Genomic DNA, 27,592 nt, shown 5'->3' on the forward strand with positions numbered 1-27,592 from the left:
AAAGGAAATCATGGTTAAAATCAGAACTTAACAATTAGCTTTCACTTTGGGGGGGAAATTATTGAGCACAATGCAAAATACACTTTAGTGAACAAAATAATGAGAGACTTACTTATGAAAAATACAATCATTTTAGAAAACCTTATATACAGTGAGTAATAATCAGTTCTTTATAATATTAACCAGAAGGAGCACTTAAATTTTTTGACATCCCTAATCACAGAGCCTGGGGAGCGCTACAGAACATTTGCATTAAATTACTCCTCATTTTCCCAGCCCTGTCTGCCCCTTCCATAGGTTTTGCTGCCAGTATTTGTGAATTTGGCAGAAGCCTGCAGATTTCATAGCTAATATTGTTGCCTCCTGCCAGGAATATCAGAGCAAGGTGCATTATATGCTGCATGACAGTTAAGGGAAATCATGCTGATCTTCAGACGTGGCACTTGGGTGTTGTTGTTTGTATCAAATAAGTGAAATGGTGTCAAAAAGATGCTCATGTGCATCACTTCTTATGTTGTGTGTATTTCTATTAAGAGTTCACGTGAACTCTTGTAGGAAGGAGGTGAGCCTACAGTTTCTACAACTGCAGTGGCAAGAGGGGTGGAGTAGTTCTCCTACCTTTGTAAGATGTGTGTGATTGCACGTGCGTTGTGCTGCTTTTCGTGCGACTATATGCTTCCCCCAACAAAGGCTGGGTGATGTGTGCAGCCACTTTCCGTTGTTGCCTTGTATTAACTTTCCGAGTGCTATTGTTTGGGATCCCACCTTAAGAGTGACAAGTGGGCTTTTCCAGAAGCGTTCATTCTTGGTTTAATTCTGCTTTCATTTAATGCTTTGCTGATACAACAAGAGTTGTGCCAGTTTAGCTATATCAGCAGAACATCCCTCTCTTGGGGTGGATACAGCCCTGAGTATTAAACTATACCTGTGCGTGCCATGCAAGGATTGACTATTAAAAGCAGGCTGATCTGCATCTACATTTTTTCTTTTTACCCATTTAATCACATTGAGTAGGAATCAATGTAGTCAGTGTTGAAAACCCTAGTTAATTTTGGGGAATAAACTATAGTTGTATAAATGCGTTTAAATGATGGGAGGATTTATCAGTATGCCTCCTTTCAGTTAATTATAAAAATCTCAGTATCTTTAGAGGAATGGGGAGGCTGCTTTTGCAAATCAGAAGTAAATATGCTTGAGAACTGTGTAACAAACATGAAAAGCAGTTCAGGTACAGGTGTGTACACTTAAAAAGTATCTGTGAGGCTTATAACAAGGTTTTGCTGGTCATGATGCTACAAGCTGAGGAACCTTCTTGTGCTTATTGAGTTAACGGAGGTAATGCATGTTTCTTTGCAGGGTTACAATTAGAGATGACACCCCTAAGAGACAGTCATGTTTAGAGCATCTAGATTGGGATTTCTGAGATGGAGTGAAACAAAATTTTGATTAAGTGTACTGGATTAACACTGGCTGGGAAGCAGGACTGATATTCTGAGGGAAAGGAAAACACTTAAAAAAAAAATGTTTAGAATTTCTCCTAGTAAGATTACTATGGAAATTAAATGCCAAAGCAAACAAACAAAAATCCTCTGGACTAGTCTAAATGTTGTATTTTATCATTACTGAAATACTGTTATAATATTAAATAATTTGGCATTATGCAATTCAATATTATGCAAGTCAAAACATCATTAATTTCTTCTTGTGTCACTGAAATCAGGTTTAAAGAAATACATGCTGTTGAAATGTTTTATTCTTGGTAAAACTGCCTTTTCTGGTAAAAAGGTACTATGTTGAAAACAAACTGGTCACCTCTGTATTTCAGCAAGAATTATCTTGTTTGTGTATTACTGGCTCTCTTCCAAGCAGATTCTTCTACCAGACCCTCAATTTCTATTTTCTGATCTGCAGAGTGGATAAAAGTTAGTTTTTGGCATGCATATGTTCATGCATGCTGTGTAAGAAACAATAATAATAAATATCATCCGTTATGGGCTCAGTTTGTTGCTTTCTATCTTGGTATAGTTATATCAGCAACTTAATGAGGTATAGGTTTATTGTTAAAATATGCTACACGATGGAATTATCATATGGACTGTTTTTGAGTTATTGTGGGCCATTACCTGAAGCCCCCACACCATGGAAGGCCCCTCTGGGCTGAGGTAGGTAAGTCTCATCTTCCAGTGAGTTTGAAGAAGCTGTTAATATTTTAGCAGTTGCTGCGATTTTCACTGCTTTGTGACACTGGATCTGCCCCATATTTAGAGTTTCCGTCACACAAGGACTTTGATTTAATACTTTTACATCCTTTGCTGAAATTAAGTCCCTAAATAAGCTATTTCAGTGAGAAAAACCATTATCTTATCCTTGGCACACAGCTGAAGTCATTGAACTAGAAGGAGGAATTACTGAGGAAAAATATTTGGCATTTGTTATGTAGTAGTTTGGACCTGGATGATCATTGTGTTTCTTTCTGACTTTAAAACCTATGTCATCTTAAGAACTGTAGAATTGTAAGAAGATTTAGAATTGCTTCTTTGGAAATATTCCCAGTCATAGTATCCCTATAATAAAAGGGATCCAAAGTAGTCTTGGAAGCCATGAGCCTTATGTCACGTAGGACTTCAGTCTGTTGACGAGCCCCCTGCATAGTGATTTTGGGGGAGGGAAATTAAAAATGCCATCTGAGACTTGGGTTTTCAGGGGTAATACTCTAGTGACTTGCCACAGAGTTTGCAAAAGCAACAGGACTTCTAAGTATGCCTTCTTTTGCTATATCTGTCTCACTTATTGCAGCCCTTCAAGGAGTTCCTCTTTAGTGCTACCCAATTCCCACCTAGCTATTATGTCTCCTTATTGTGATCATGAATTCAAAGTACGGAAGAAGCGCTGCTGGATGGGATTCTCTTTTGAAAGGCTGGGGAAGCTGCCTCAGGAGTGAAGTTACCAGTCTGATATTTTTTTTTTTATCCACATTTCTTAGCTTCTTTTACTAAAGACACAGGTAGTGCAATGGGATCACTGCAGTGCCCCATATGTGGGACTGAAATCTCTGCTGCTAGCAAAGTCAGCTCTTCCCTTTGACAGATGGCTTTTGTTTGCCACGCAGATAGACTTTATATTGAAATGGACTTATGAAAGTGAGCTAGGAAGAGGAAACTCCCTTGCTGTATAGCAGGTGGGCAACAGAAGAAGTCGTGGATTAGTGAACAAGCCTGGCTAAAATATCTTGGTAACAAGTCTAGTAGCATAAAAAGGGATGGATCTATTTAATGTGTGTGCTCACTGCGTTTCAGCTCAGCAGATTGTCATCTCTTGTAGTTGGTACATGGGGAGGTATGTTCTAAGTGAAAAAGAAAGCTTGGGCAACTGGATATCTCCCTGAAGTGATTGCTGTGTCTGTCCCAGGGACGTTTTTAAGGCAGTGAGGAAATAAAGGAAGTTATCATCAAATTACATTGATATAGAACATTTTCATAACAGGGAGTGTTGAAAAGACTTAGCAGAAGGTTGGGGTGGGTGAAAAGAAAACGTCTAGAGGCTAAGAAGGCATCTATTGCTGCTTTTTTTTCTTCTTAAAGCCCTTTAAATGAAAAAGTTCTTTAACTTTGTTCTTTATAGAAGTGAAAAATATTGCCTGTGGAGCTGCTGGTGTTTCATTATTCAATTGAGTACAGTACCTTGTTTCAAAAACTATTCTTGCAAATGATTATTCTCTACTTCTGTCAGCCTGTCCTCACACTTGGGGAGACCCTTACTGAGCCATGTCATTTAAAAGTCCAAAACCTAGTAAGTGTATTGTGTGGTTTGGTTTGGGGGTGTGGTTTTTGTTTGTATTTTTTTTTTTAACACTGAACATAGTAGCATCACATTTCTTGCATCATTGCTTTATTTCTTAAATGCTATGGTTTCTTTTTGTGTAGATTACTTTCGTTCTGCTAGTGCATGGCAGAGACTTTCTCTCAAATCCTGTTTTTTAAGGCTACGAAAAGAAACTGAGAGGGCTGGGACAGAAGAGAGCTTAAGGGACTCCTAAGAAAGAAATTGTTGCATGTGAACATGCTGGCAATGGGAAGAATACCCATGCACCCACTGTGCCCTGGAAACTAGTGATCTCGCCCAAGAAGAGATGTCCATAAACTTTACTAGACTTTGGATCAAGTCGGATATGGTTAATGCTGCTTTGGCATAAGGGCTCTGAAAAGGAAGATAATTTCAAGGACTAGTATGGCCTTGGATCATCAACGTGCCTAAGCATTACTAGTGTGCAAATATATTCTAGATATAAAGAGATCAATTAGGTCATCTAGTTCTCATACTTCTCACCCTTCCTGTGTCTTGTAAAATTGTACCAATAATATTAAAACCTGTACCCCGATGAAGTAGGCATTTTGAAGCATCTACTGTTGATTTAGGGAGTAGGTAAGTAAAACAGAACAGTGAGGAGGAAAAGGAAGGACGGAAACCAATGTCACTAATTCTATGAAGTCTTCAAGGTCTCAGACAAAGAATGTGATAATTTTTTCTGTTGTTTTTGTTGTAGGCCCTGACTTGGGATGAAACATAAGATAGCAAGAAATATTTTCTATAGGAAAGGAGTGTTCATATGAGTATAAAAAAAGTAATGAATATATTAAATAGTCTTTTCAGCATATAATCTATGACTTATTTCAAGATACTGTCTCTGTTTCTATTTTTTTATTGTCAGATCCTACAATATTTTGCCATTTTTCTATACATTTATTCCTTTTTCTTCTCTACATAGAAGGTATCATGAAAATCCTCACTTCAATTGTACCTTAGTGTAAAATTGAATAGCCTATGTTATGTATGTACTGTTATTCCCTGGCAAACACTACTACAGATGTTAGAATACTTCTCTCACTTCATGATCTTATAATTGTGATATTTTTTATTATGAGGAAATATTTCATTGTTTGTCTAATCCAAAACCCATTAGTTTCTGGACAGATTCCCTTTGATTTCTAAAAGTTATGGAATAGTTCTTAGGATCGTTTGGTTCAAAACCAGCTTGTGTCAGTGTAGAAAAAGGAAGATCATAGGAACCTTGGTGGTTTTCTCCCCATATTACCTCGGAGTGTCTTTCCCTTTCCAGAGTCAAGTCGCAGCTTTCTTTGCTGCTTCTGCCATCCAGAAGTGCTTTCCTATAGCTCTCTGCCTCATTGGTTCTCCATCTGTTTTAATCTGAACATCTTTCTGGTGACCTATGTTCACATCTGGTGTAAATATGCTGCTATACAAAGTGTTTTTACTGTTGTCAGCTACCATTTCAGGGAATGATTTATTATAACAGGAGATGTGTGCTCTGTGCTGTAGAAAAGGGAGAAAATCTAGACATGGCCTCAAGGATTTCTTATGTCTTGCTTGACTGAAATTGGGATGCATGAGGCTATATGCTGCCAAGAGATGTAACTGATAATCTGTCCCCCCAGATTACCAGCTAAATAAGAGATGGGGATCAGGCAGACAGAGAAGGCAGCTGTTATCCACATTTCCTCGAAGTTGTGAAGGACCTGAGCCAGACCTTATGGATGTCAGTCAGAAGTCTGCCAGCCACACCGAAAGACATTTGATAACAAATGCTGGAGACTTGACCCACTTTTCTGAGTTAGAGTACAGTGCCTTAATTACAAGCCAGTCCTCCTATCCTTCTGCAGTTAGAAAAACAATAAACTTCATATAGATGAAGCACCACATTACCACTTAATAACAATTTATATTCTAAAGTTGTACAGATTTTTCTCTTATTTCAACACTAGATTAACAGGGGAAGGAATTGCAAGAGAATTGATGTTTGAAAAGGATTTTGAATATAGACCAGGTGGTTAATTTACTCACATTAGTTAGTATGTTTAACAAGGGAGGGTGCACTCTGCAGTCAAGTCTCTGGAAGAACATCTCTATTGCTATTTAATATCACTACAAAGCTTTGCATTTTTGCCCACTTTCTTTTGTGCTATATCCTTTTTTTTCCAAAACACTAGGCAAAGAAAATAGCATATGGATGAGAAGTGGCATATCTGAATGACTATGTATGTCTATTACAGGAATTGGTACAGAAGAAAAGGATGCATCATTGTGCTTTGATAACAAGCAAATCAGAAGCAATTACTTTTTTCTTTCAGAGAAAAGGGGATCACTTACAGTACTTCAAAATAAGAAGATTTTTTTCCAATGGCCTAGAGAATAATAATCATTCTTTATGTAAGTTGAGACACTACCATTTCTTTCCATCTCAGAGTGGGAGCCATTTGTGGTATATGAATGCATCTCTGCACTTAGGAAATAGATTGCTGCTATTGAATTGGATAAGATGTGGTGATGCCACTTCTTAAATATCATTGACTCCTGATCCAGTTGGATCAGATTTTGATCTTCATCTTTATAACACATCCTCTATTCTGAAGGAGAAATTTAGTAGAACAGATTATTTTCCACAAGGTTTTGGCAACTAGAAAATATATTTGTGAGGTTGTTACACAGTGATTGCTCATGTCTCAGTAATCGTATGTAGAATGAAATTCTGGATTGTCACACTCAGTAACTGCATTACCTATATAGCAAGTGTCTTTACTCAGTTATTTTGGACAAAGCACAATATGCTTGGCATGGGTGGTAGACTTTCTTCTGCAGCAACGCTTATTCTCCAACCTATGTGTTGAACCTATGTGAGTTTTAGCCATGGGAAAAAAACACAGCACCTACAGCCTCCATTGACTTCAGAGAGAACTGCAAATGCTCAGCAGTCCTGTGGAGCAGCTGATTAGTTACTTTACAGATTATAAGGAAAGCTCTTAATTTTCTTAGCAGAAGCTCATGGATAAAACCCCTTACTATCTAGATAAATATTGCTTATACATTGTAAATCACAGATAGGGGAAGAAAACTTGTTGCTATTGGACAATAGACATTGTGTCAAATAATGTGAATTGATACTAAGAAGCAAAGACAAATGTAAGTCTCAACCTGTTAAAAGCATTTCTACACTCTTGTTCTCTTACTGCTCTTCTTCCTGCATGGCTTTATTTGCATTTGTTTGCTATTTTCCAATGGGATTAAAAAAAACTTCAACAGTTTCATGACAAGGCTTATTTCTTTAAACTTGTAGAGGACAGATGGAAAAAGCATGTTATGCTGGTTATAAGCACTAATACATTATTAATTAAATAAAACCAGCTTATTGGTTAGCCAATGTTAATACATGCAACAGGACAAGCTAATGCCTTGTTTGTTAGTAGGGTTTTTTGTGTGTGTATTCTTTCACTTAGCCTTACTGTAATCCAGCAGGCAACAAATATGTCTGTATAGCTTCTTAGGCTGCTGCCAAAAGTTAGTAGAGCCTCTTTCCAGGTCTTTTCCTTAGTTGGCTGTATTATTCATCCTGGCTTGGCCACTCTAGCTTCTTGCTTTCTCGGTGCCCTGGTCTCCCCTGCACAGGTGTTCCTGCAGGTTTGCTCTCTCTCCAGTCACTGTAAGTATAGCTAATCTGTGACACTGCAATTTGAGGTTTGGAAGTATAAACAGTCTACAATTTTCTTCAAGACTTGATTCATTGAATCAATCTTCTTCATTTTTTAAACAGTCTTCCAATAGCTCAGGAGTAACTTAAGTTTACCACCTTGTTCTGTACAATTGCCCTCTTTCTGTTGCTATTATGACAGACCTATAGAAGGATAGCATTATGCTGGCTTCTACTATGCCTATCAGAATTACAGGAATCAACAAGGAAGCTGTAAACCCTGTGCTAAGAGGAAACTAACAATGGAAAAAATACTCATAATATCTGTCTTTTGGTGTCAGTCCTATAGCAGTTGTTGTCTGCAAGGCACAATGGAACATCTGGAAGCAAGAGTCCTTCTATTCAGGTAGCTGAAATTGTATTAGCTGCTCTCGCATAAAGAACAGGATTAGAATGACAGACCTCCCCACTGAAATATTTGCTTTTGAATAAACTTGTCAAATGCAACAAGGAGTGTCATGGCAAAACTTTCCTGCTTCTGCTGTGAGGAGAGCCTCTGTTTATATTCTGACAAGAGGGCTATATTTAATTGAGTTGCATTTTGGTGCTGTCTGCTCTAGGTAGATACAATAAAAGGGGACAAAGGGCAAGATCAATTCATTGCTATCAAGCTTCCCTTCTAGGTAACAGCAAAATAATTTCTGCATGTTTGAAACAGGTGTGTTGTAGAAAGAATTCATAGGGGAAGGAAGAAACTGCTGCAATGGCTTCACATTAATTTATGCTCAAGATAGATTCACTGTTCTTTATAGCACAACAGGGGACCCTAAATATAATGGGGAATACAAACTAAGGAGGATAATAGAGAAGGAAGGCATCCTGCAATACCTTTAGAGTTCATGCGTTATTCCTGCTTGCCAGAATCTGCTTTGGTGAGCATTCACTTAAGCATAATGAAAGCCTGGCTTACAATATAGCTTTGTAGAAACTAGGTCAGGTAAATTGGAGATGCTATTGTAGCTTTACTCACTCTTCATCTGTAGATCTAAAGTTCAAATAAAAAAAAATAAATTAAAAGGGTAGTTTTCATTAGTAGCTATTGCAAAACTATCATGTGATTCAGTACACTGAAACTAGGCAAAGGTGACAAGTCTAATTTTCAATACTTTACAAAGTTATATGTAGACAGCTTGGTTGATAACCTGAACTACTTCAAAACGTGGTTCTGATTTGAAAATGACAGTCTTTACTCCTTAATGTTATCAATTCTTCTCCCAACATTTATTTCTTTGGATTGTTTTAGATTATGCTGCAAGAAAATTATTACCAGTTTCATAACCTTGGCTGGGGTTTGGAAAAGCGTTTCCACAACTAGGCAGTGCTTGACTTTGCTTTACTCACAAAGGTGTAGTTTGGTCACTAGGAACAAATGTGTTACACTTGTGCAATTTTCCTTGTGGGGTTAAAGTTTCATCCTCCTGCCTACCAGAGCTTTCAGCCTATGTTGGGATGCCTCACTAAGGTCTTGTATTGTTGCTTGTGACAGCTTGGTATGTCTACAGAATGCTATGCTGAACTAATGAAGGTGTTAATTGCCACTATAATGGCATACTGAAATGATTTTAAACAATGACAAAAATAAGTAAGAACTGGTGGTTCAGTGAGCCAGTGAAATTGAGCCATACAGGCAACTCAAAATATTATCTGAAACTTCTTTCTGATCTCTTCTAAAGAATTTTAGCTTTTTCTCCTCCACTTGGAAATCAGGAACAGAATATATTTTAGATTATGTCATCTCTAGTTGATACATGTCTGTTTTGAAAGCTAGGTAAACAGAAACCCCTTCTTTTTGCCAGTTTAATAGTGATTTGTGTTTCCTCAGTGAGGTACGTGGCCACTAAGGCTACAGCTCGGGTGCCTCATTCGTGTGCTTAATTCTCCTGTATAGTTGAATGGCATAAACATGTCCAGAGCTGTCGCTCAGATGGAGGCCCTATCACACAGGATAAGAGAGAAAAAATTACTGGCTTCCAGACCGTACAGCAGCAGTTGAAGTGTGATGTTGAGCTAACGTGAATAAAACCATACAATTTGGCTATTAAATCAAAAATGAAATGCTCTGATTTGGGAGTCTCTTAACTGTTCATTTTATTCAAAAACGGTAAAACAAAATGATTCAACACTTCCAGAATTTTTTTCCCATGCAAATTTAAAAATAAATTTAATAATTTAAAAATAAAAAAGTTTAGTTGGCTTTTTACTGTTCAAGTGGACCCCCCCTAAAACAGTAATATTTCCCAGGGTAGGGAAAAAAAAAAATCACATTTCAATTATTTTTATAGAATATTTTATCTAAATTGTATATAACAGATGACAACAAATATCATTAATATTAATGGAATTGGATAGTTTTATTTCATTTATGCTTTGTGAAGTCTTACTCGTCTCCATGCTTGATTCTGGGGGGGGAAAATAAACAGTTTAATTTCTGGTCCCAAGTTAACCTTTGCTCATGTCAGTCTTCTGCTCTCCTATTACAGTGCTTTAATATTGACCTGACTTAAAAATATTGACTTTATTGTTTGTTCCCTAGGCTTTTCACAGGCAGAAAGATGGATATCAATTATTCAGTAGAAATTTTTTCCCTGACAAAATTTTTCCCTTGATATCTTAACTGAAGACAGACCTTTTAACATACTGATTTCTTGCTTCATTTATCCTTCAACTTAGAATGGGTGTCCACTAATGAGTTAACCTAACAATTTCTAGCTCTTCAAGTCTTAATGTGTTACTGCACTGAGTTTCAGAATGAGTTAATATTGTTGGGGAGGTAAAGTTATAAAGTATATTAGTCTTGACATTGTCAGCTGTAGTGCAATTTCCTGTGGAAACTTGAGTTAAATATGTTTATGTATGTATTTGTATGAAATCCTCTCTGAAGCTATTTACTCTGAGCACACAGACCACCTGTGTTTTTATAGCTGGCAACTGAACACTACTTAAAGTGAAATGGATGCTCTTGTCTTTGTCATAGCTATGAAGGGAATTCATGCACATGTGCCCCTTTCAACTGCCCAGTAATCCTGGCAACCTCTGGGATGTAGGATAAGGGAGCAGAAATGAAAGCCAAAAAAGAGAGAAACCGAATCTAGGACATAGAAGCTAGCTAATGACAAGAAGTACATTGCCAAGTGAAAAGGCATGGAGTTTAAATAAAAATAAGTGGGCTGGGATTCTGGCTTTGTCACACATGAGACTTTCATGAGGGGTTAGGATTTTGCCCTTGTAGGTTGGCAGGAGTACTCTCCATCCTCTAAGCTGACTAGAGCAAGCTATGAAAAAAGAGCAATTATTCCTTCTGCCTTACCCTCTTTTAACAGTTTTTGGTGAGCATGGAAACAATATGAACTATGTTAGTGAAACAAATTACATGCCAAAAAACACTGATGTGTTTGTATTTGATACAAAAGCATGTTGTCTATGAGCTATTTGGGGGTGCTGAATATAGAACCATCATGTACTCAACACTGTTGTGTAACATCTTCTGTGAGCTTGCAGAGCAAACATGAGATTTTTGTCCTTTTCTCATTTCCACTTCAGGTCACACCACAAGCATTGTGGTGTGCTTCCCCCTTGAGCTAATTGATTTTCACCAAGTTCTTTCTCTAGTTCTTTACCAGTTGATTAAAAAAAACCAACAAACCCTGCAAGTGCTGCCTTTTCTTACTACATGGGAATAAATTATAGCAGCAACTTCTTGCTTTTCAGGAACTTTTCTACTAGTAGATACCTACTGCCAAATCTACTGTGCCTATTTTTCTGGATTTCATTTTTTTTTTTTTAAATGAAAGTAATAAAATGAGTGGTTTCCCTGACATCTGATCAAACACTTTCTCATTCTCCATCTGCTCCATATAATATTTGTTCCTGTTGTTACTTGGCTTTCATGTCTGTGGCCAATGGATACAATAAAGGATTGTAATTTTATTGTTGGCAGAAGTGAATGTAACTGTCTCATTTGCATTATGGCTTTGTTTTTCAGAATTTCTTTTGTCTCTTACAATGTAGATCACTACTTTAAATTAGAATTTTAGAATTATGTCCTGTGTGGATTTGAAATCTAGTATAACATTGAGCATAAACCACTTGCAAGAGTTTTATTCTTCAATTTTGTATATTAATATTGATTTTATGTTAGTTACTAATGAAGCCTTTGCTGTTGTCAAGGCACTAATGAATGCAAAAGGAAAAAGGTAACATTGTAGTATATATGAATTTACTGGAATGACTATTCTAATTGAGGAGTTACATTTCATCATGTATAAAAGGCAATTCTGGAAACTGTGGATGGTGTGCTTGGTTTGCTTGTTGCTTCTTCAGTAATAAATAAAGAACCTTCTATTAGTGCTGGAAATTATAGAACTAAAAGTTGGACTTGGTTACAATTTTCAACAGTGCTGAAAGATCATAATGTCTGGATGTTTGCCTTGAGTATCTCTATATAAATATGCCTATTTAGCCTAATTAGAAAACAAAATTCAATTTTTGTTTCAAGTTTTTAAATCTTAAGTTTTGTAGATATTTCTTCCTTCTGTCCTCTGAAGAAAGCACCTCTCTTTAGGGGTGATGAATACATGTAAGAGCAGTAACATATAAGGACGTTACGGGTGTATCATAGATATAGCAAATAGATTTTAAAATCGAGAATTACTCTAAGCTGTATCTATTTTGTAATGTCTCAGGTAACAATTTGTGATTTAACATGCCATTTAAAAAATAGTTCCTCTGGACAGCAGTGGAAAACTTGACTAATAGCACAGTTTATTGCTTCATCAGAATCTATGTAAAATAACTCAGAAGTGGAAAGAACAGATATTTCATTGATACTTGTTTTCTTATAAGTCATTCCATTAGAGATTCCTCCACCGAATAAATCTGTGGTCTTGCACTGTATTGTTGTGTATCTGTATTTAATGGGGTAACTTCAGAAATAATTTTTTACTATAAGATAGCTGTACCTTACCTTAACCCCTGACACTCTGTCGTGTTAGATTCTAGTCTGAATCTCTTGGTATTTTCCCACTGCAGAGAAATAGACTTTAAGGAGGAAAGCTCTAAAATTGATCTCAGAAAAGGAGACTTGTTATGAGACTGCTATCATTAATTTTTAACTGTAATGTAGGGAGAGGGTGTAACAAGAAAATAAGAAACTAAACCAGGCCTAGTATTTTAGAAACTTTGATGTTTTTGACATGATCTTATTTCTTATATGCTCAAAATAGTTACTGATGGTGCCTCAAACGGGCAGTATTTTTCAGCATTTGTACAGTAGTTCTTACTCAAGATTTCAAATCTCTTCAAAACACTCAAGTAAATCAGAGCCTCCCTGCTATGTATGTTAATTGTATTGTTTTCATTTACAGATGGGGGAACATAGGGAGGTTAAGTGATTTGCCTGTAGTGTGCGGTCTGAGTTTGTCTCTTGGCTTGGAATAGAACAGAGGAAGGGAAATCCTTTTCACAGTGACAGGGAACACTGGGACTAACCAACAGATCTGGGATTGCAGCCTGGAGCCTGCTTACACCTTCTCCACTAAAATAGCAATAAAAATTAAGTAAAATACAGGTGAAAGCATTAATAAACTAAAACAAGGCACCAAATGACCCAAGTTTGTTGTGCCTTCTGGTTTGCTTTTGGCTCGGTTCCTAATCTTGTTTCTCACAAGAGAAACTCCTACTGTGAATAGCTGCTTCTTAATAATAGAATATTACTTTACTGATTAATATTTGTTGGACACTTAGTCTAATTATGGTTTCTCACAGCTTCTTTAATTACTATAATATGAGGTTTAACTTAAGCAAAATATTTCAGACGAGTTTAGTGATGCTTTGCAACTTAATTTTATACATGGAGCACAGCAGCTGACTATTGGGAGACAGGAAAATACAGTCCTTCCTGAACCCAGGACACATGTTTTTGAACGATAAGATATGTTAGTATTTTTGTTTCTGAATCAAAAGATGTAATACCGAGGATTTACAGAAGCTAGGAACTCTGAAACCTCGGCCTAGGGAATAGCTGCAGTGAACATGATTAACTGGATAAAGGGGAGCTCTGTGTAGTGCAATTGAGGATGTCAGTGTTTACTTACTAATTGAAATTGGAGAGACAGAATTAAAAGCCTATGATTAGTGAGGCATGCCAATATCTTTAAGGATTAGCTACTATCTTTTCAAATGAACGCGAAGAGGAACACTGGGCTGTTTTTCTTGGTGAGAAATTATCCTATTTCTTCTATGTCATTTGTGTTAAAAAGCAAATGGTGAAATATGAAGACAAGACTTTTGAAGAAATTAGTCACTAATTTTTTCTTTTCAGGATGTCATATTTTAAAACAGAGGTTAGATAACATTCATATTTTGAATATCTTGGTGGGAAGTACAAAATTACTTGCATTGGATTTTTGTTTGGTAGTAAATGTAAGCATATTGGTAGAGTATTAATGAAAGATACCAGGTAAGAATAAAGTGGAGGATTCACTAATGATGTGACCTGTCAGCTGTATTTTTCATTCTCTGTTTGTACATCTCCAGTGCTTTTCAAATGTCACACCTTAATTTCCTCTCCTTTCGTATGGAAATACTTAAGAGCAGAGCATGCTCTTGACCATTGAGAACAATAACTCCATTAATCAAATTTTTAAAAAACCCCAATGGTTTCTGTATATCGGTCCTGTTAAATCAGGAATGATGTCCCTGAAGTCCAACCTGAATTTCCTACTTGATATACTTTATATTTGCAATAAACTTGAACCAGAAGCTGTTGAGCATGCTGTATCCATGCTACAGAGGACTTCAATGCTTGCTTGACATGAAGTTTGATAAGTAAAATGCTGTGGGAATAAATCCTCATTTGTCATGGACTCAGAAAACTTCTTTTAGACTTTGTTCTCCTCCTTTGAAATTATTAATTTCAGTTTAGTGAAGTAGAAGTGTGTATCTTCTGAAATGCTCATGCTTCATAGTATGTAGTAAGGCATGGGAATTTGATTATGGAAAAGGGTCTATTGAAATATTTAAGAAAGAAAAAATAGGTTTCTGATTTTGCATAATGATGACTTATTTTGAAGTGTAATGCTTTATGCTTTCACCCTTGCAAACTGATTGTTATTTAGGAGATGAAAGATTGTGTAAAATATAAAAATCTTGTATAATTGAAACTGCCTGATAATGTACTATAGCCTCCCAGAATTCAGTTCCAAACATGAAGCATTGATTAAAAAAAGGTATTTAAATAATTTAAAATTGTTCAGTGCTGAGCATGATCAGAACCCCAATCATTTTCAAATAAAAGTACCTATAAAAAATTGAAGCAGTTGAATAACTTCAAATTGCTTTATACCATGCAAGCACAGAACCCCAATCACTTCCAGATTGAAGCACTTAAAAAAAAAAAAAAAAAAAAAAAAAAATTAAAAAAAAATTATTGAAGTGCTCCAGTAAATTTGAATTGCTATGTACAAGGAAAAGGGCCTTTAAATTATTGGATACTTGGATTTTTTTCTTTAAGATTTCTTTTTTCATGTACAACTCAAATGGCTTTCCTTTGTCAAAATGAATCAAAAAATCTGATTGTTTAAACTTGCAAAAAAATGAAATCAAGCCCTGTTATGGTAGGACATTCCACGATCAAATGCATATATCCTGGTGTAGGAATTCTCAGTGCTTCTGTTCTTATATGTAGCTCAAACAAAATGAAAATAACCCTATAAAGAAAATAGCTTAAACACTAGAATTCTTTAGCCTGTGTCTCTAAATAAAAAAATAGACCTCTTCAGATCCCCCAGTCTTATGTTAGACTTTTTTACCTGGTCAGTCTAGTCAGATGCAAAAGCATGTCCTTACGTGTTTTCTGTCCAGAAATTTTAAGGAAAGATGTGACTCCGCTCTCAACTACTTCACTGATAATGTTCATGTTTAGATGTAGATATAGGTTGCAAAAGCAAGATCCAAGGCAGAGATTCACATTTTTTCCACAACCTTTCATGTGTTTTATGTTTATTGCTTGTGTTTGCCTGTTGAATCTCATGTGGAACAGATGATAGACTTGGTAAATACAGATAATTATAGAACTAATAAATGTATTGAAAGTGCTGTCAACAATGTTAAGTGAGGGGGCTACAATAACATATTGAGTTTCCTAACCAGTGCAGAAACCTAACTTGATTTATACTATGGATTTCAAAATCAAATATTAGTTTATTGTAGAGGTTTCACGATGGAGTTTATGGGATACAATCATACGTATGTCCTTATGCCTCAGGACTGACAGCTGTCCCTTCATGTGAGGAGAAAAAAAAAGGCCAAAAAACAAACCGGTTCTCATAGGTACAGATAACTTTCTCTGTGACTGTTGTTACAATCGATCAAAAGAAGCCCTGAAATATTTAACAATTAACTTGCACTATTTCCCAGTAACATCATTTTTTGATGGTTGAAACAAAGTTCTACTGTAAAGAAATAAGAAATAGGTATTCAATCGCGAGTTACTAAGGCTTTCTCCAGTACTCATGAGATTTCATTCTCAGTGTGTCAGGATTTGCTGTGATTTCCTAATACATGTGGGGTCAATAGCTGTATCTTTTACATAAAAGATTTCATTCAGCTTTTAAATGGCAAGCAATTATAAGAGATTGGTTATAGACCAAGGTCTTGGTTCCTTATTATTTATGTTCTAATTAATTTACCAGCCTGATTCCCCCCCAACTTTGGCTACTAAGTGTTGATCTTTAATAGTTATCATGTTCCTAGCATTAATGGGTTTTATTTCTTTGGAAAGGTCATTCTTGATGTAATGTCACTGTTAACACAAGGGAGCCTGTAAGCTTTAGAGATTTTGCTTTATTGTGATATGCTCGAAAATGTTCAACTACTTGCTGCCTTTCCCCTGGGGCATGCTTTCTCTAAACTCAGAAGAGTTAGTACAAGTTCTTTTACATTTTTGACTGTGTTCTTGCAATTCATTAAAAATACTCCTCAAGTAGCAACTGGCACTGCCAAAAAGACTTGGGTCTTTTTTTAAAAAAAATTTATTTCTGGATGACTCAAGGAACTTGAAAATTACTGCCTATTGTAAATAAATGCACAAGCCCTTGACTGGTAAAATGAACAGTGATACAACAACTTGGGTCATATCGGTTAACTGAATTAAAAATGTGTGGTAACTCACCTACTAATAATAAGGTACAGTTAATGCTCCTTAGTAAAAGAAAGTAAAATCACTTGAAAACCAGCACTAAACAAGGAAATACCAAAGTGTGTAAATAATTTTAATAATCAGTTTTGGAATTGAATTCTAGGTTGAAATAATGTTAAATTATACTGTGAATCCTCTGCAGGTATCAAACAGTCCCTGTTAAAACAATTTAAAGATACACATCTATTTATATATATGTGCAATATAGAAATACATATATTGCATATATTTTTCTTCATTTCATTCAAGCATCTTCCTTCCCCTGCTGTAATTTCAAAGTTGATCGGTTATTGTCTTTCTATTAAAACTCTAACTTTTTGTAGTAGTTGATCAAGATTAACTGGGGGATAGTGGTGCTTTATTTTGATAGGTGTATATGGGGGGTTGGGGAGGAGTGCAAAAGGACTTTAAATGAATTTAGTGTAATTATATAGCTCAGGTTGATCTTCTATGATCTGTAGAAGCATGTCCCTTAAGAAGGTTGACCAGGCAGCTAATCTACTTTCATTTTCCTTCCTGGAATTTCTGTTCTGTGGGTTGTGAGATAAAGGTAGAATAGGTAATATGTCTAAATGTGATGTACTGTGTGGGATAACTGACTACAATTCCAATGACCTCAGTTTGTACATCTAATAAAGGCTTAAATTACTTTTTTTTTTTGTTGGACTATCTATGTATTTACTACACTGTTTGAAGGCTTTCCTCTATCCTGTGGGCAAAAGTTAGCATATAGGCAAGTAGTTTCTGGTTTGTGTTTTGTTTCATGCTTTGTTGATTTCTAAGCTCAGTTCCCTCTCCTATAAGCATATATTATGTACATGATGTAACAATATTTTTTTGTTAGCTATGAAGAGATTTCTTGAATTTATTTACATCCTGAAATTATTTATGTTCCTAAACTTTAAGAACTAGAATAAAAACTGGCATACACATATTTATTCCTGGAAACTAGTAAATAGGACAAGCAGAAATAGTACTGTATGTCATCATGTCACTGACATGGTTTTTGGTCTGGCTTTCTGAGACTGTATACGCCTTATTGCTCAACCATGTTTTTCATGATTCCCTCTTATAACACTTGAAACCACTGGGTAGTTGCAGTTATAGTTGGTAGGCTGAGCTGTAAATGTCAAGTTCATAGGAGTTTTGTGAAAATGGCAAGCTGATGAAAAGATAGAGAACATGTTGACATACCCACTGAAAGAAAGATTGAGGTGCTTAACAGGCCCTGTCCTTACGAAAAGAGAAATCCACCTATGAGCTTGGCACTTTTTTTTTTTTTAAACAGAAATCAATAGGAAGCCAATCTTCATAACTATTTATTTTAACACTATCATACTACTATTGCTCGGTATGATTTGTAGTAGAGAAAAAATAACCATGTGATGTGCAGATAAGTGTGTGCAAAAATTGTCTACAGCTTGTTCTACAGAATATATTGTCTTTTTTCTGTTGAAGTCAAAAGCATACCAAAATTGGTAGACAGGTTTCCATTGGGCTTCTTGCCTTGGAGAAATTTCTCAATTTTTGTTATGAGTGTTTGGATTGTTAGGCTTTTTATCTACACACACACCACCACCTCCCCCCCCCCCCCCCCGGAATTGAAGGATTTACTTGAAAGTACTAATTTTTTAAAAAAATTGTTGCATCAGTGACTGTTTAGGAGAAGGTCAGAAAATGTTCAACAAACATTTTCTTGAAGTTGAAAAATCAGACATTTTCACTTGTCCTTATACTTTTATGAGTTCTGGGGGTTAGTTCCCGTTTTTGTAATGTTTCAAGGTGATAGCACTGTGTATGTGTTTAATTCTCTAAACCATGCTGTTCTTTGAAAGATTGTTTTCAGCAAGCTCATTTTCGGTTTTAGCTTACCATTGCAAAAGACAGATGTTTAGTTTTGTGGTGCAGTAATAATTGCTTTATGCTATAACTTTGTGGAATATACAGAAAACGATAGGTGGAAGGTTGCACTTTTTTTGATAATGATCACACTGTTGGGAAATTAAGCATGTATCATATTCCTTATAGTTTCCAGCCATCCTATCCAAAAACCACTATCTACTGTAAGAAATATGATTTTAATTTTTTTCTCAAATGGCTTTTGCCACATCAGTGTTTTCCTGTGTGGAATAATGACTTTGCCCCATGCAACTGTATGTGAAGGGTTATAAATATGTTTAAACAACTCTTAATTTATTTCCTTTTTTTAAAACCAGAGATCCATATTTTCATTCATCTAAGTGTTTCATGAAGTCATTAACTGCTGGAAAATAGGATCAACCTGTTTATTTCATGAGGTGATAAATAACTAAAATGTTTGGTATAAGCAGATCTTTGAACAGGTTATTGTAATGCAGTTTAGGTTTCGGTAATTCTATACCTTGCAGTATAACCAGATCAGAACTCTTGACTTTCAATGTTTCTTCTTTATGCCTCTTTCACTGGTACAGGAGAGCTATTGAATGGCTCATTTGCATTATTCTGTGCCCTGTAAAATGAATTTATTATGCAGCTTCTCTAAATAGGCTAACCAGTTGTAATCTCATTCCAGTGGTGTACGGGTTTCAGCAAGATATGATTACTTTTTCCATAATGGCTAAAAATAAACAAAAAAATAACCTTGGAACCCAACCCATCTTTTTGTCTGAGGAGTCTTATTTGTTAAATAGTGTTATTAATCATGATGGGTAGGTATTTACTTGTTAAATAGTTGAATAACTTAAAATATTACTTTGAGCACAAGTAACACATTTTGGCCTCTGTTATTAATCATTAAAATACTGCTGTGACCAGCAGGTCAAAGGAGGTGATTCTTCTACTCTGCTCTCTTGAGACCCTCCCCTGCAGTGCTGTGTCCAGCTCTGGGGCCCCCAACATCAGAAGGACACGGACCTGCTCGAGTGGGTCCAGAGGAGGCCACAAAAATGATCAGGGGCTGGAGCACCTCCCCTGTGAGGACAGGCTGAGTGAGTTGGGGGTGTCCAGCTGGAGAAGAGAAGGCTCGGGAGAGACTTTAGAGTGGCCTCCCAGGACTTAGAGGGAACTACAGGAGAGATGGGGAAGGACTCTTTATCAGCGGTGTAGGGATAGGATGAGGGGTAATAATTTTAAACCGACAGAGGGTAGATTTAGATTAGATAGGAGGAAGAAGCTCTTCACTGTGAGGGTGGCGAGACACTGGCACAGGTTGCCCAGAGAAGCTGTGGCTGTCCCCTCCCTGGCAGTGTTCAAGGCCAGGTTGGATGGGGCTTTGAGCAACCTGGTCTAGCGGAAGGTGTCCCTGCCTGTGGCAGGGGGTTGGAACTAGATGATCTTTAAGGCCCCTTCCAACTTAAACCATTCTATAATTAATGGACCAGGATGATAGTTATTGCCTGGATTACAAAAATCTGAACAATTATCAGATACATCTATGTAGATGAAACAGTAAGTGGATTCTGCACTCTGAGCCGTATGGGTACAAGCCACCTTGAGCCTGGAAGCCATTGATCTATTGGCAAAACCTGAGTCTCAGATAATAAGCTTGGGCTCTGCACTGTAAGATGTCTGATACTTGTGAGCAGAGTTGGTTCCCATCTGGTCAGAAAGGACATAGATTTAGCAATGCATGAGGGTTTGCATCTGTGTTTGTATTTCATAAAGATTAATCCTGACGATGTTTGCAAAAGCTGCTTAACATTGTTGTAGCTAAATAGAGGCAGTATCTCTGCTGATGTCAAATTTTTTAGCTCTTTGTGTGTTAGTTAATTTTAGAATGATTGTGATCCATCAGTATGACAAGACTTTAAAAAGGAAAAGTGGAATTTTAGGAAGCATTAGGCAACATGTTTTGGGCTTAAGAAAATATTAATATTGCTTACCAGATCCTGGAGAACGTTTATCTGGAATTCTTTGTGTATTTTGCATGTGCAAACTTAAGTAGGCACAATGAAAGGTCACTGAGATGACCAAAGGAATGAATTCTTATAGGAGGATGTTGAAAGAGCTTGGTTTGTCTAGCCTAATAAATTGAAGACTCAGAGACGAGAAAGTTTAATTAAGTTATGAGACCAGACTTGTACAAGATTAAATGGCTGTAAATTTACCATGAACAGATTTATTCTGGAAGCTACAAAATGACCATCAGAATTAGGGTCCAGAATTGTGGAATGCAGGAGGAATTATTTATTATCAGGATCAAGTGATCCAGCCAGGAGTCTATTTTGTGCCTGCTTGTGACACCAGAGGTGGTTCCTTCCAGGCCTGTATATGGCTTTTCTGGACTCCCAAGTCAAAGGTACTGTAAGCTAGTTCAAGTTCTGATGCATGAAAGATGTGTTAGTAAGGGGTTTTTTAAAAATTAATTTTAGGGTGCAGTTTCACTGCAGTTTAACGAGACTGTGGTGGTCTCGCACCCAACCATGTTCTTCCAGCTGCCCTGTGCTGTGGGCACTGGCTTTCACAGAGGTACCTGGTGACTTGATTCAGGGAGCAGATGTGACTGGAAGAAGAGCAGAAAAAGTGATGGTTTCTTCCAGGTAGGTCAGTGCCTGGGGAGAGAGGAATTGCCACAATTCTGGCTTCAAACAAGGGTGCCATGGAAGTGCTCCCATACTTTCTAGTACACTTCTCATATCATCCTCCTTCACCCTAAGCAGTGGGGACTCCAGAGTCATTTTGGGCTCTGAACAGACCCTGAGGGTCATATTTTAACAAACTGATAGAGCCTCTTCCAGAGATCTTGAATTTCAGAAGTAGCTGTCTGTTCAGACACTAGTGCTGGCAAATTACTTCTTGAATAACTTAACAAGATTTCCATTGTCATGGAAGATGCACGCTTTTTACTGAATATGTGATAAAATTCTTACAATAAACATACATTCACAAGGAAAATGCTCATAAAAAGAAAGGTCCTGTGCTAGATAGTCTCACAAAAGTTTGTCATATTTTGTTTCCAGTTAATGGATGCCTACTGCAGTCACACGGCTTAGTGACAGGAGAACTGAATTCATTTGAGCCAATAAAGTCATTCTAATTTGCATTTTCATAGCCCACTCTTCAGTACTCCAAGTGTGACTTTCACTTTTAGGACAGAGCTATGCAGTAAATGGATACGTAGGCCCTTTAAAAGAATATTTATCATCCTTGAAGAATCTTGGTGCCAAATCTTAATAGCATTTCTTACAAAAATGACTGGAATTCACTATCAGATTTAGAGGTAGAGCTGTAGAGATTGTGAATACTCTTTTTCTGAACCTCTTTCTTGATAAAAAGAAGAGGTTAAAGCTTAAAACAGTGAAAACTTTCCCTTCAAAATGAAAATATTGAATAAAAAATTCCCCAAATGGTAGTGCTCTAGAAATCAAATTAATGCAAAAGAACTGTGTGTTTTATTTAATTTAGTCACTTTCAGAGATAAATAATTCAACATACCTTTATGCAATGTTAAAATAGCTTTGTTAATTATGCCAATCAGAGGATGAGTTATCCAGGCTTTTGAGTTTTTTTCTGTTCCAATTGATGTTAAAAAATACAGAAGACAAGGAGAACTTCATGTCCAGTCTGTATGTGATTTGACGAAACAATTGCCTTAGGACCTGCTGGCACTCTAATTGGAGTCTGCATAATGCAGAATCAGAGCCTTGCTTAAAGCAGTGTTCTCTTTATTCTGTTTAAGTATCCCTCTGTTAATTTCATTTAAATAACTCCCTCATTTAAATCTTGAGTAAAAACCTAAAAATCAATGAATAATTCTTACTGACTTCAGTGAAGGCAAGATTTCATCATCTCTCTGCAAATCATTGTGACTGTGTACTGCTTATTACGTGTTTTTCTTCTCTGATGGTTTCCTCCCAATCCATTTTTGTGGGTCTTTCTAGTGTTGCAGCACCTGAAGATAGAAGGGGTTTTAAGATTCAGAGATCTTGATCTGCATGATAAAAATATTTTGTCATGTGCAATTTAATTCAGTGTTGGCAGTTCTCATTATTCTGATTACTTTTTTCCTCTCAGTTCTCAGCTTTTGGATCACCGTATTTTATATGAAAATTTGAAGTTTTCATATGCAAAAAGCAAATTTCTAGCTCTCATATTTCAAGAGGAGAACTCGGAAGCATAAATTTTCAATTTCACTTTCAAGTAAATGAGTCAAATGAATAAAAAAGAAATCCCAAAGCCATACTTCCAAAAAAAACCCCACCAAAAACTCCAAACAACTCCAAACAACAAAAAAAACCCAACCAACCAAAACCCTAATTTTTCAGGAAGTGACTCAAAATTTTTGAACTTTTGAGATTATTATTATTAAAAATGAGTTAACAATTATTTCTATTTTAGCTTTTCTCGTGTGGGGTTTTATGTTGGTTTGTTTGCATTTCAAATTACTCTCCTGAAGCCAAAGGTAGAATGTGGTCCTACAGAATTTTGCCCCCTGGAATGAGATTTGTTTGTATTTATTGTGTGTAAAACTCGTGTCTGGGCAGATGGTTTTCACAGGTGTCTGCACCGTTTACATCTCTAATGAAATAAAGCCTTGCACAAGGATGAATTTCACACAGTAAGAATGTGTGAGAAATGCAATTAATATTCTGAAGCTTGCATTTTTGTGATAGTTGATCTCATACAGGTAGAGTTAATGAAATATGAGAGTGTTTACAGTAAATGGTGAGAGAATTCATTTTCAGAGTGAGGATGTGGCCAAACAAACCTGAATGGAGTTGCTTCATGTGCTGAAACTGGGTGAGTCAAAAAGGACATAAAGATTTTGAAATTCTTTGAAAGGTCATTTCAGTGACTAACTTTCAGTTACCAGCAGAGGAGGTAGAAGAGCCCGTTTTTTTGAGATGTGGTAATACCCAAGGGTACTCTAACATCAGGGACTTTATTAATTTCCTCTTCAGTATGGTATAAAATTTCCATCCTCTTTTGCTTTCCAATCCATGTTCTATGTGAGCAGCTTTCAGTGCAAATGTTGAGGTCAGTCAAGGTTGCCAGCATGTGTGTGCTGTTTTATTAACTAAAAAAAAAAAAAGGTGTTTCATAGGCTTGATACCTCATCAGAAGTATAGTTCTAGCCCAGTGACCAAACTTTCACAAGAGTTATGTGAACTAGTGACATTTCCTTACAGTGACTGGTAATAAATTCAGAAAGACAAATTGTCAGGATATTAAAAATGAGTCTTCACACTCTACATTTCTGAAAAGCAGTAGGTTATGAAAAACTTTGATTCTGCTTGTCAGTGAATATAGGATCTGTAGGTCTGAGTAGTCACGACTCCGTGGTTTGCTTTTCTCAGACTTCTACCCCTTTAGATTTTCATGAGCAAATGATGTTTGCTGCATAATAGTCATATTCTTTCAGGAAGGAGGCTTTTTTTTTCTTAGTAGTGGGTGAAGGATCCTTTTGTACTACTTGCCCAGTATTTACTTGACTAGATGTATGAATAATATATATCTTGAATTCTACATATATGACATTTAAACATTATTTTCAGTGTATTTAGCTGAAGTCTTTCTCTGGACAGCTATCAACCCATAAACCCTTTTATTGTACCCAAAAGTATGAAATCCAGGTGGTGCTTAAATTCAGTATGTGTTCTGCTTTGAACAATATTCTCTTTGCCTTTAACATATATCTGCTCGGCTGATGTTTTTTGAAGGTATTTTTAAAGACTTTTTTCCACAAAGTGAAGAACCTCAACAAATTATTTTAATGAGGTAGACATTTTGTTCAACAGTAGAAGTTTCTTCATGAGAAAAATAAAGGAATAATTGTGCTTTTTAAAAAGATAATTAAAAACTCTTAGTGTGGTGACAAATTTAACATCTTGTCTGACATGTTGAGAAGACGAAAGTGCCTGGAATTGCACAAGTAGGATAAAATGTTCCATTTCACAGCAAGGCCAAGCCTGAGTCTTGTAATTATTTCAAAGGGAGTAAAGGTCATTTTCTATTTGCTACATCTGTATTATGTGAGGTTTCTGTACCAGGCTTACAGAAGTTAACTCATGACCTATTTAGATTGCCCAGATTTCAAAGTCAACTTATACTGTCACAAATCTGATAAAGTAGACATATTCCCTTCCCTAAGTACTGACATAGATGATGTCCAAAGCTGGCTTTTTATTTATAGCTAAGACAAGCGTTTCAACTTTAAGATGCCAGTAGCTGGGAGATCAGAACATGATTTGCTTCTTGCTTGCTGTGTTAAACCTTTAGGGGAAGAGTTGTTTGTAGTTAAATTTTAGCATATGTTGCTTGGGTTATTTTTCTGGTGTGGACTTCTTCTAACTTTGGTTCAGTTGTTGCTTGTATCTCGAGATTGGAAGGATTTTCCTTCTGCTGTGATTGCACTTCTATGCATATTCATTCAGTAACACCATGAGTCAGAAAGGTACTTTAAAAATGCACCTGTGTACACAGAAAATGGGTGCAGAAAATGCACGCGTGTCTTTTTCTGTGCATGTGATGATTTAGATGCATATAAGGCTATTTTTTAAAATAATCAGTAATCAAGTTTTATGCACAATTTTGAGGGCAGACTCTGAATGTGTCAGTTCACGTTGGCAGATGCCTCATCCTGGAAGACTGAAGGGGACGTGTCCAATTCTCAATCCCTATAGAGTCCAGAAGCTCCAATAAAATCAATATATCAATGTCAATAACTGAATGAGGGATTAGGCACTGTGCTCTTTAAGCCTTTGTAAGGCAGCAGTTATATGGGTCTATGGAAGTGAATGGTAGTCAAGTGTATTGCACCTTGCCTGGTGTATTACTTTTAAGTCTGTCTTGGTTAATCCTTCAAAGGGACAAACATAGAGCAGGTCAGGATGGAAGGCAAAGGCATCCATCTGCTGCATTTGACTACCACCAGCTTAATTGTCATGAAATATTCTGTCTGTTTCTCACAGTCTGTTAGCACTTCTAGCCAAGCTTTTATAGCAAATGTCAGTGACATGAAACAAATGATCCAGCAGTTGGTTTCAATAAGAAGAACTAATGCAGACCAGGTGGGGTATTGCTGTCTTTGGTTTTTATAAATGGGATCACATAAAACTTATAGTGAGTGTGAAGTGCATGAAGAGAGAGAGTAGACAGTGTATTGCTCTGATCTAGAGAATGGACTGTGAGTGCTGGTTAAGAGGGAAACAGGCAGATATTAAAATTTTGCAGGACAACTCTCTAGGATCAGGATCAGCATACCTAGATGATAAAGTGGTGGAGGTAGAACTGAGAAATGTGTGAGATGCTGCTATTGGGTTGGGAGAAGTGAGAGTATGGTTTGTCACATGGGCTGGTGAAGGAGAAAGGAGCCTTTAACATTCACCTGTGTGGTATAGGGGAGAAATTTTACAGCTGAAGAGCTTTATTTGCAAAATTGTAATCACATGTTGAGGATGTCTTCAGTAAATAGTCCCATTTGTGCAGTATCACTTGATTTTTAGAGCGAATGTCATTCAGAACCACTATTTTTGACCACTTTCTTCTTGGCCACTATGTGTGCCCTCTCTACTTGATTTTTCTTTGTCTGTCCAACAAGCAGTAGATTTGCCATAACTTAGAGATCAGAGTACTCTGTACACCAGCTGAAAGTCAGGTTTTGAAAAACACCGTTGGAAGTTCTGAAGTAAAAAGTACTTTTGAAAATGTGGTTACACATATATAGGTTGAAAAATACAGATTTGGCTTTTCCTTCTCTTGAACTTGCCTCCTTTTGCCTCTCTCTTTAACCTTTTAAACTTTTTACTAAATTGTTTGGGGGTTTTTTTTTTGCTGCCTCTTTCTTGGACATTCTTACCCCCATGCTCTCATTTAAAAGCTGCCAAGAAAAATAGCCTTTCATGTTGTTGTCTCTATTCAGGGATAGAACACAAACCTTTCCAACCAAGTCTATTTTCTTTTAAGCTTCCTCTTTTGCTAAGGTGTTCCTGTGTGACATGGAACTTTGGCCACAGACTAACAGTGACACAAGCTGTATTCAACTTCAACCTTCAGGTCCACCTCCACTGTGATGCACACATTTCATTTTCGGTCTTCTCTTGATGTAAACAAGCTTTTGATTACAGGGAAAATGGACAAAATGTGGCTCAGAGAGTAAAAAAGAAAAGGCAACAGTTTACATTTGTTAGCAAAGAAGTTCTTTTACAGAGGAAACTTCTATGATGCAAAACTTCATCCTTGAATAAAGAATTCTTTCTGTAACTTGGTGGTCAACTTTCGGAACTCAGTTTGCAGACCCTAATTCAGTAATTATTTAAATCAACTTAAAGTGCTTAATTTAAGCATGTATTTAAGCCTAGCTGTATTCACCTGTAATTTTTAGGAGCAACATTATGTCCTATGTTTTCACAAAGACCAGTAATATCCTTTACTGGTAGTCTGAACTGAACTTAACCTTCACAGCTACTATTTTGTAATTTTCATGCCAGCCCACATATATAAAAGCAAAAACCTTACATAAAAAAATTGTTTAGCAAGATTTGAAGGCGAAGTGTGATGTGATGGATATTTTGTTTTATGAGCGTGGAGCCCAATGTTTTGTTTTATGAGCACTGAGCCTAGACTCAGTATCATTCCCAGAAGCCAACATGATGGATGAATGAGTGGATGTTAAAAGTCCATTTCCTTTTTTTTTTTTTCCTCAGGTTCTGCTGCTTGCATGTGCAGAAGATTTAGAATGTGTCCCTGGATTCCAGCAAAAGGTTTTTTATATTGAACAGCCATTTGAATTCACAGAGGACCAGACAGTTCTGAACCGTATGTTATTTTCATATATTACTATTGTGCAAAAATCAGAATTGCTTATGTATTCATATCACTCCTCCCATTTATCAGAAAGCTTCTTTTTTGTACATAGGATTTTGAATATTGCCATGATT

The 27,592-nt window shown here is 36.5% G+C and overlaps 1 protein-coding gene across 5 annotated transcripts in view; it reads left to right on the forward strand.

The window, feature by feature from the left end:
- Window positions 1–27,592, forward strand: part of CDH13 (cadherin 13) — a 516,835-nt gene that overhangs the window by 70,118 nt on the left and 419,125 nt on the right. For all 5 annotated transcript variants that reach the window (XM_074881611.1, XM_074881610.1, XM_074881609.1 and 2 more), the window contains one exon: window positions 27,359–27,470. In XM_074881611.1, the coding sequence (XP_074737712.1) occupies window positions 27,359–27,470 (112 nt within the window). The remainder of the gene's footprint in view (window positions 1–27,358; window positions 27,471–27,592) is intronic.

The sequence above is a fragment of the Strix uralensis genome, chromosome 12, assembly GCF_047716275.1.
Source record: "Strix uralensis isolate ZFMK-TIS-50842 chromosome 12, bStrUra1, whole genome shotgun sequence".
Classification (NCBI taxonomy): Eukaryota; Metazoa; Chordata; class Aves; order Strigiformes; family Strigidae; genus Strix; species Strix uralensis.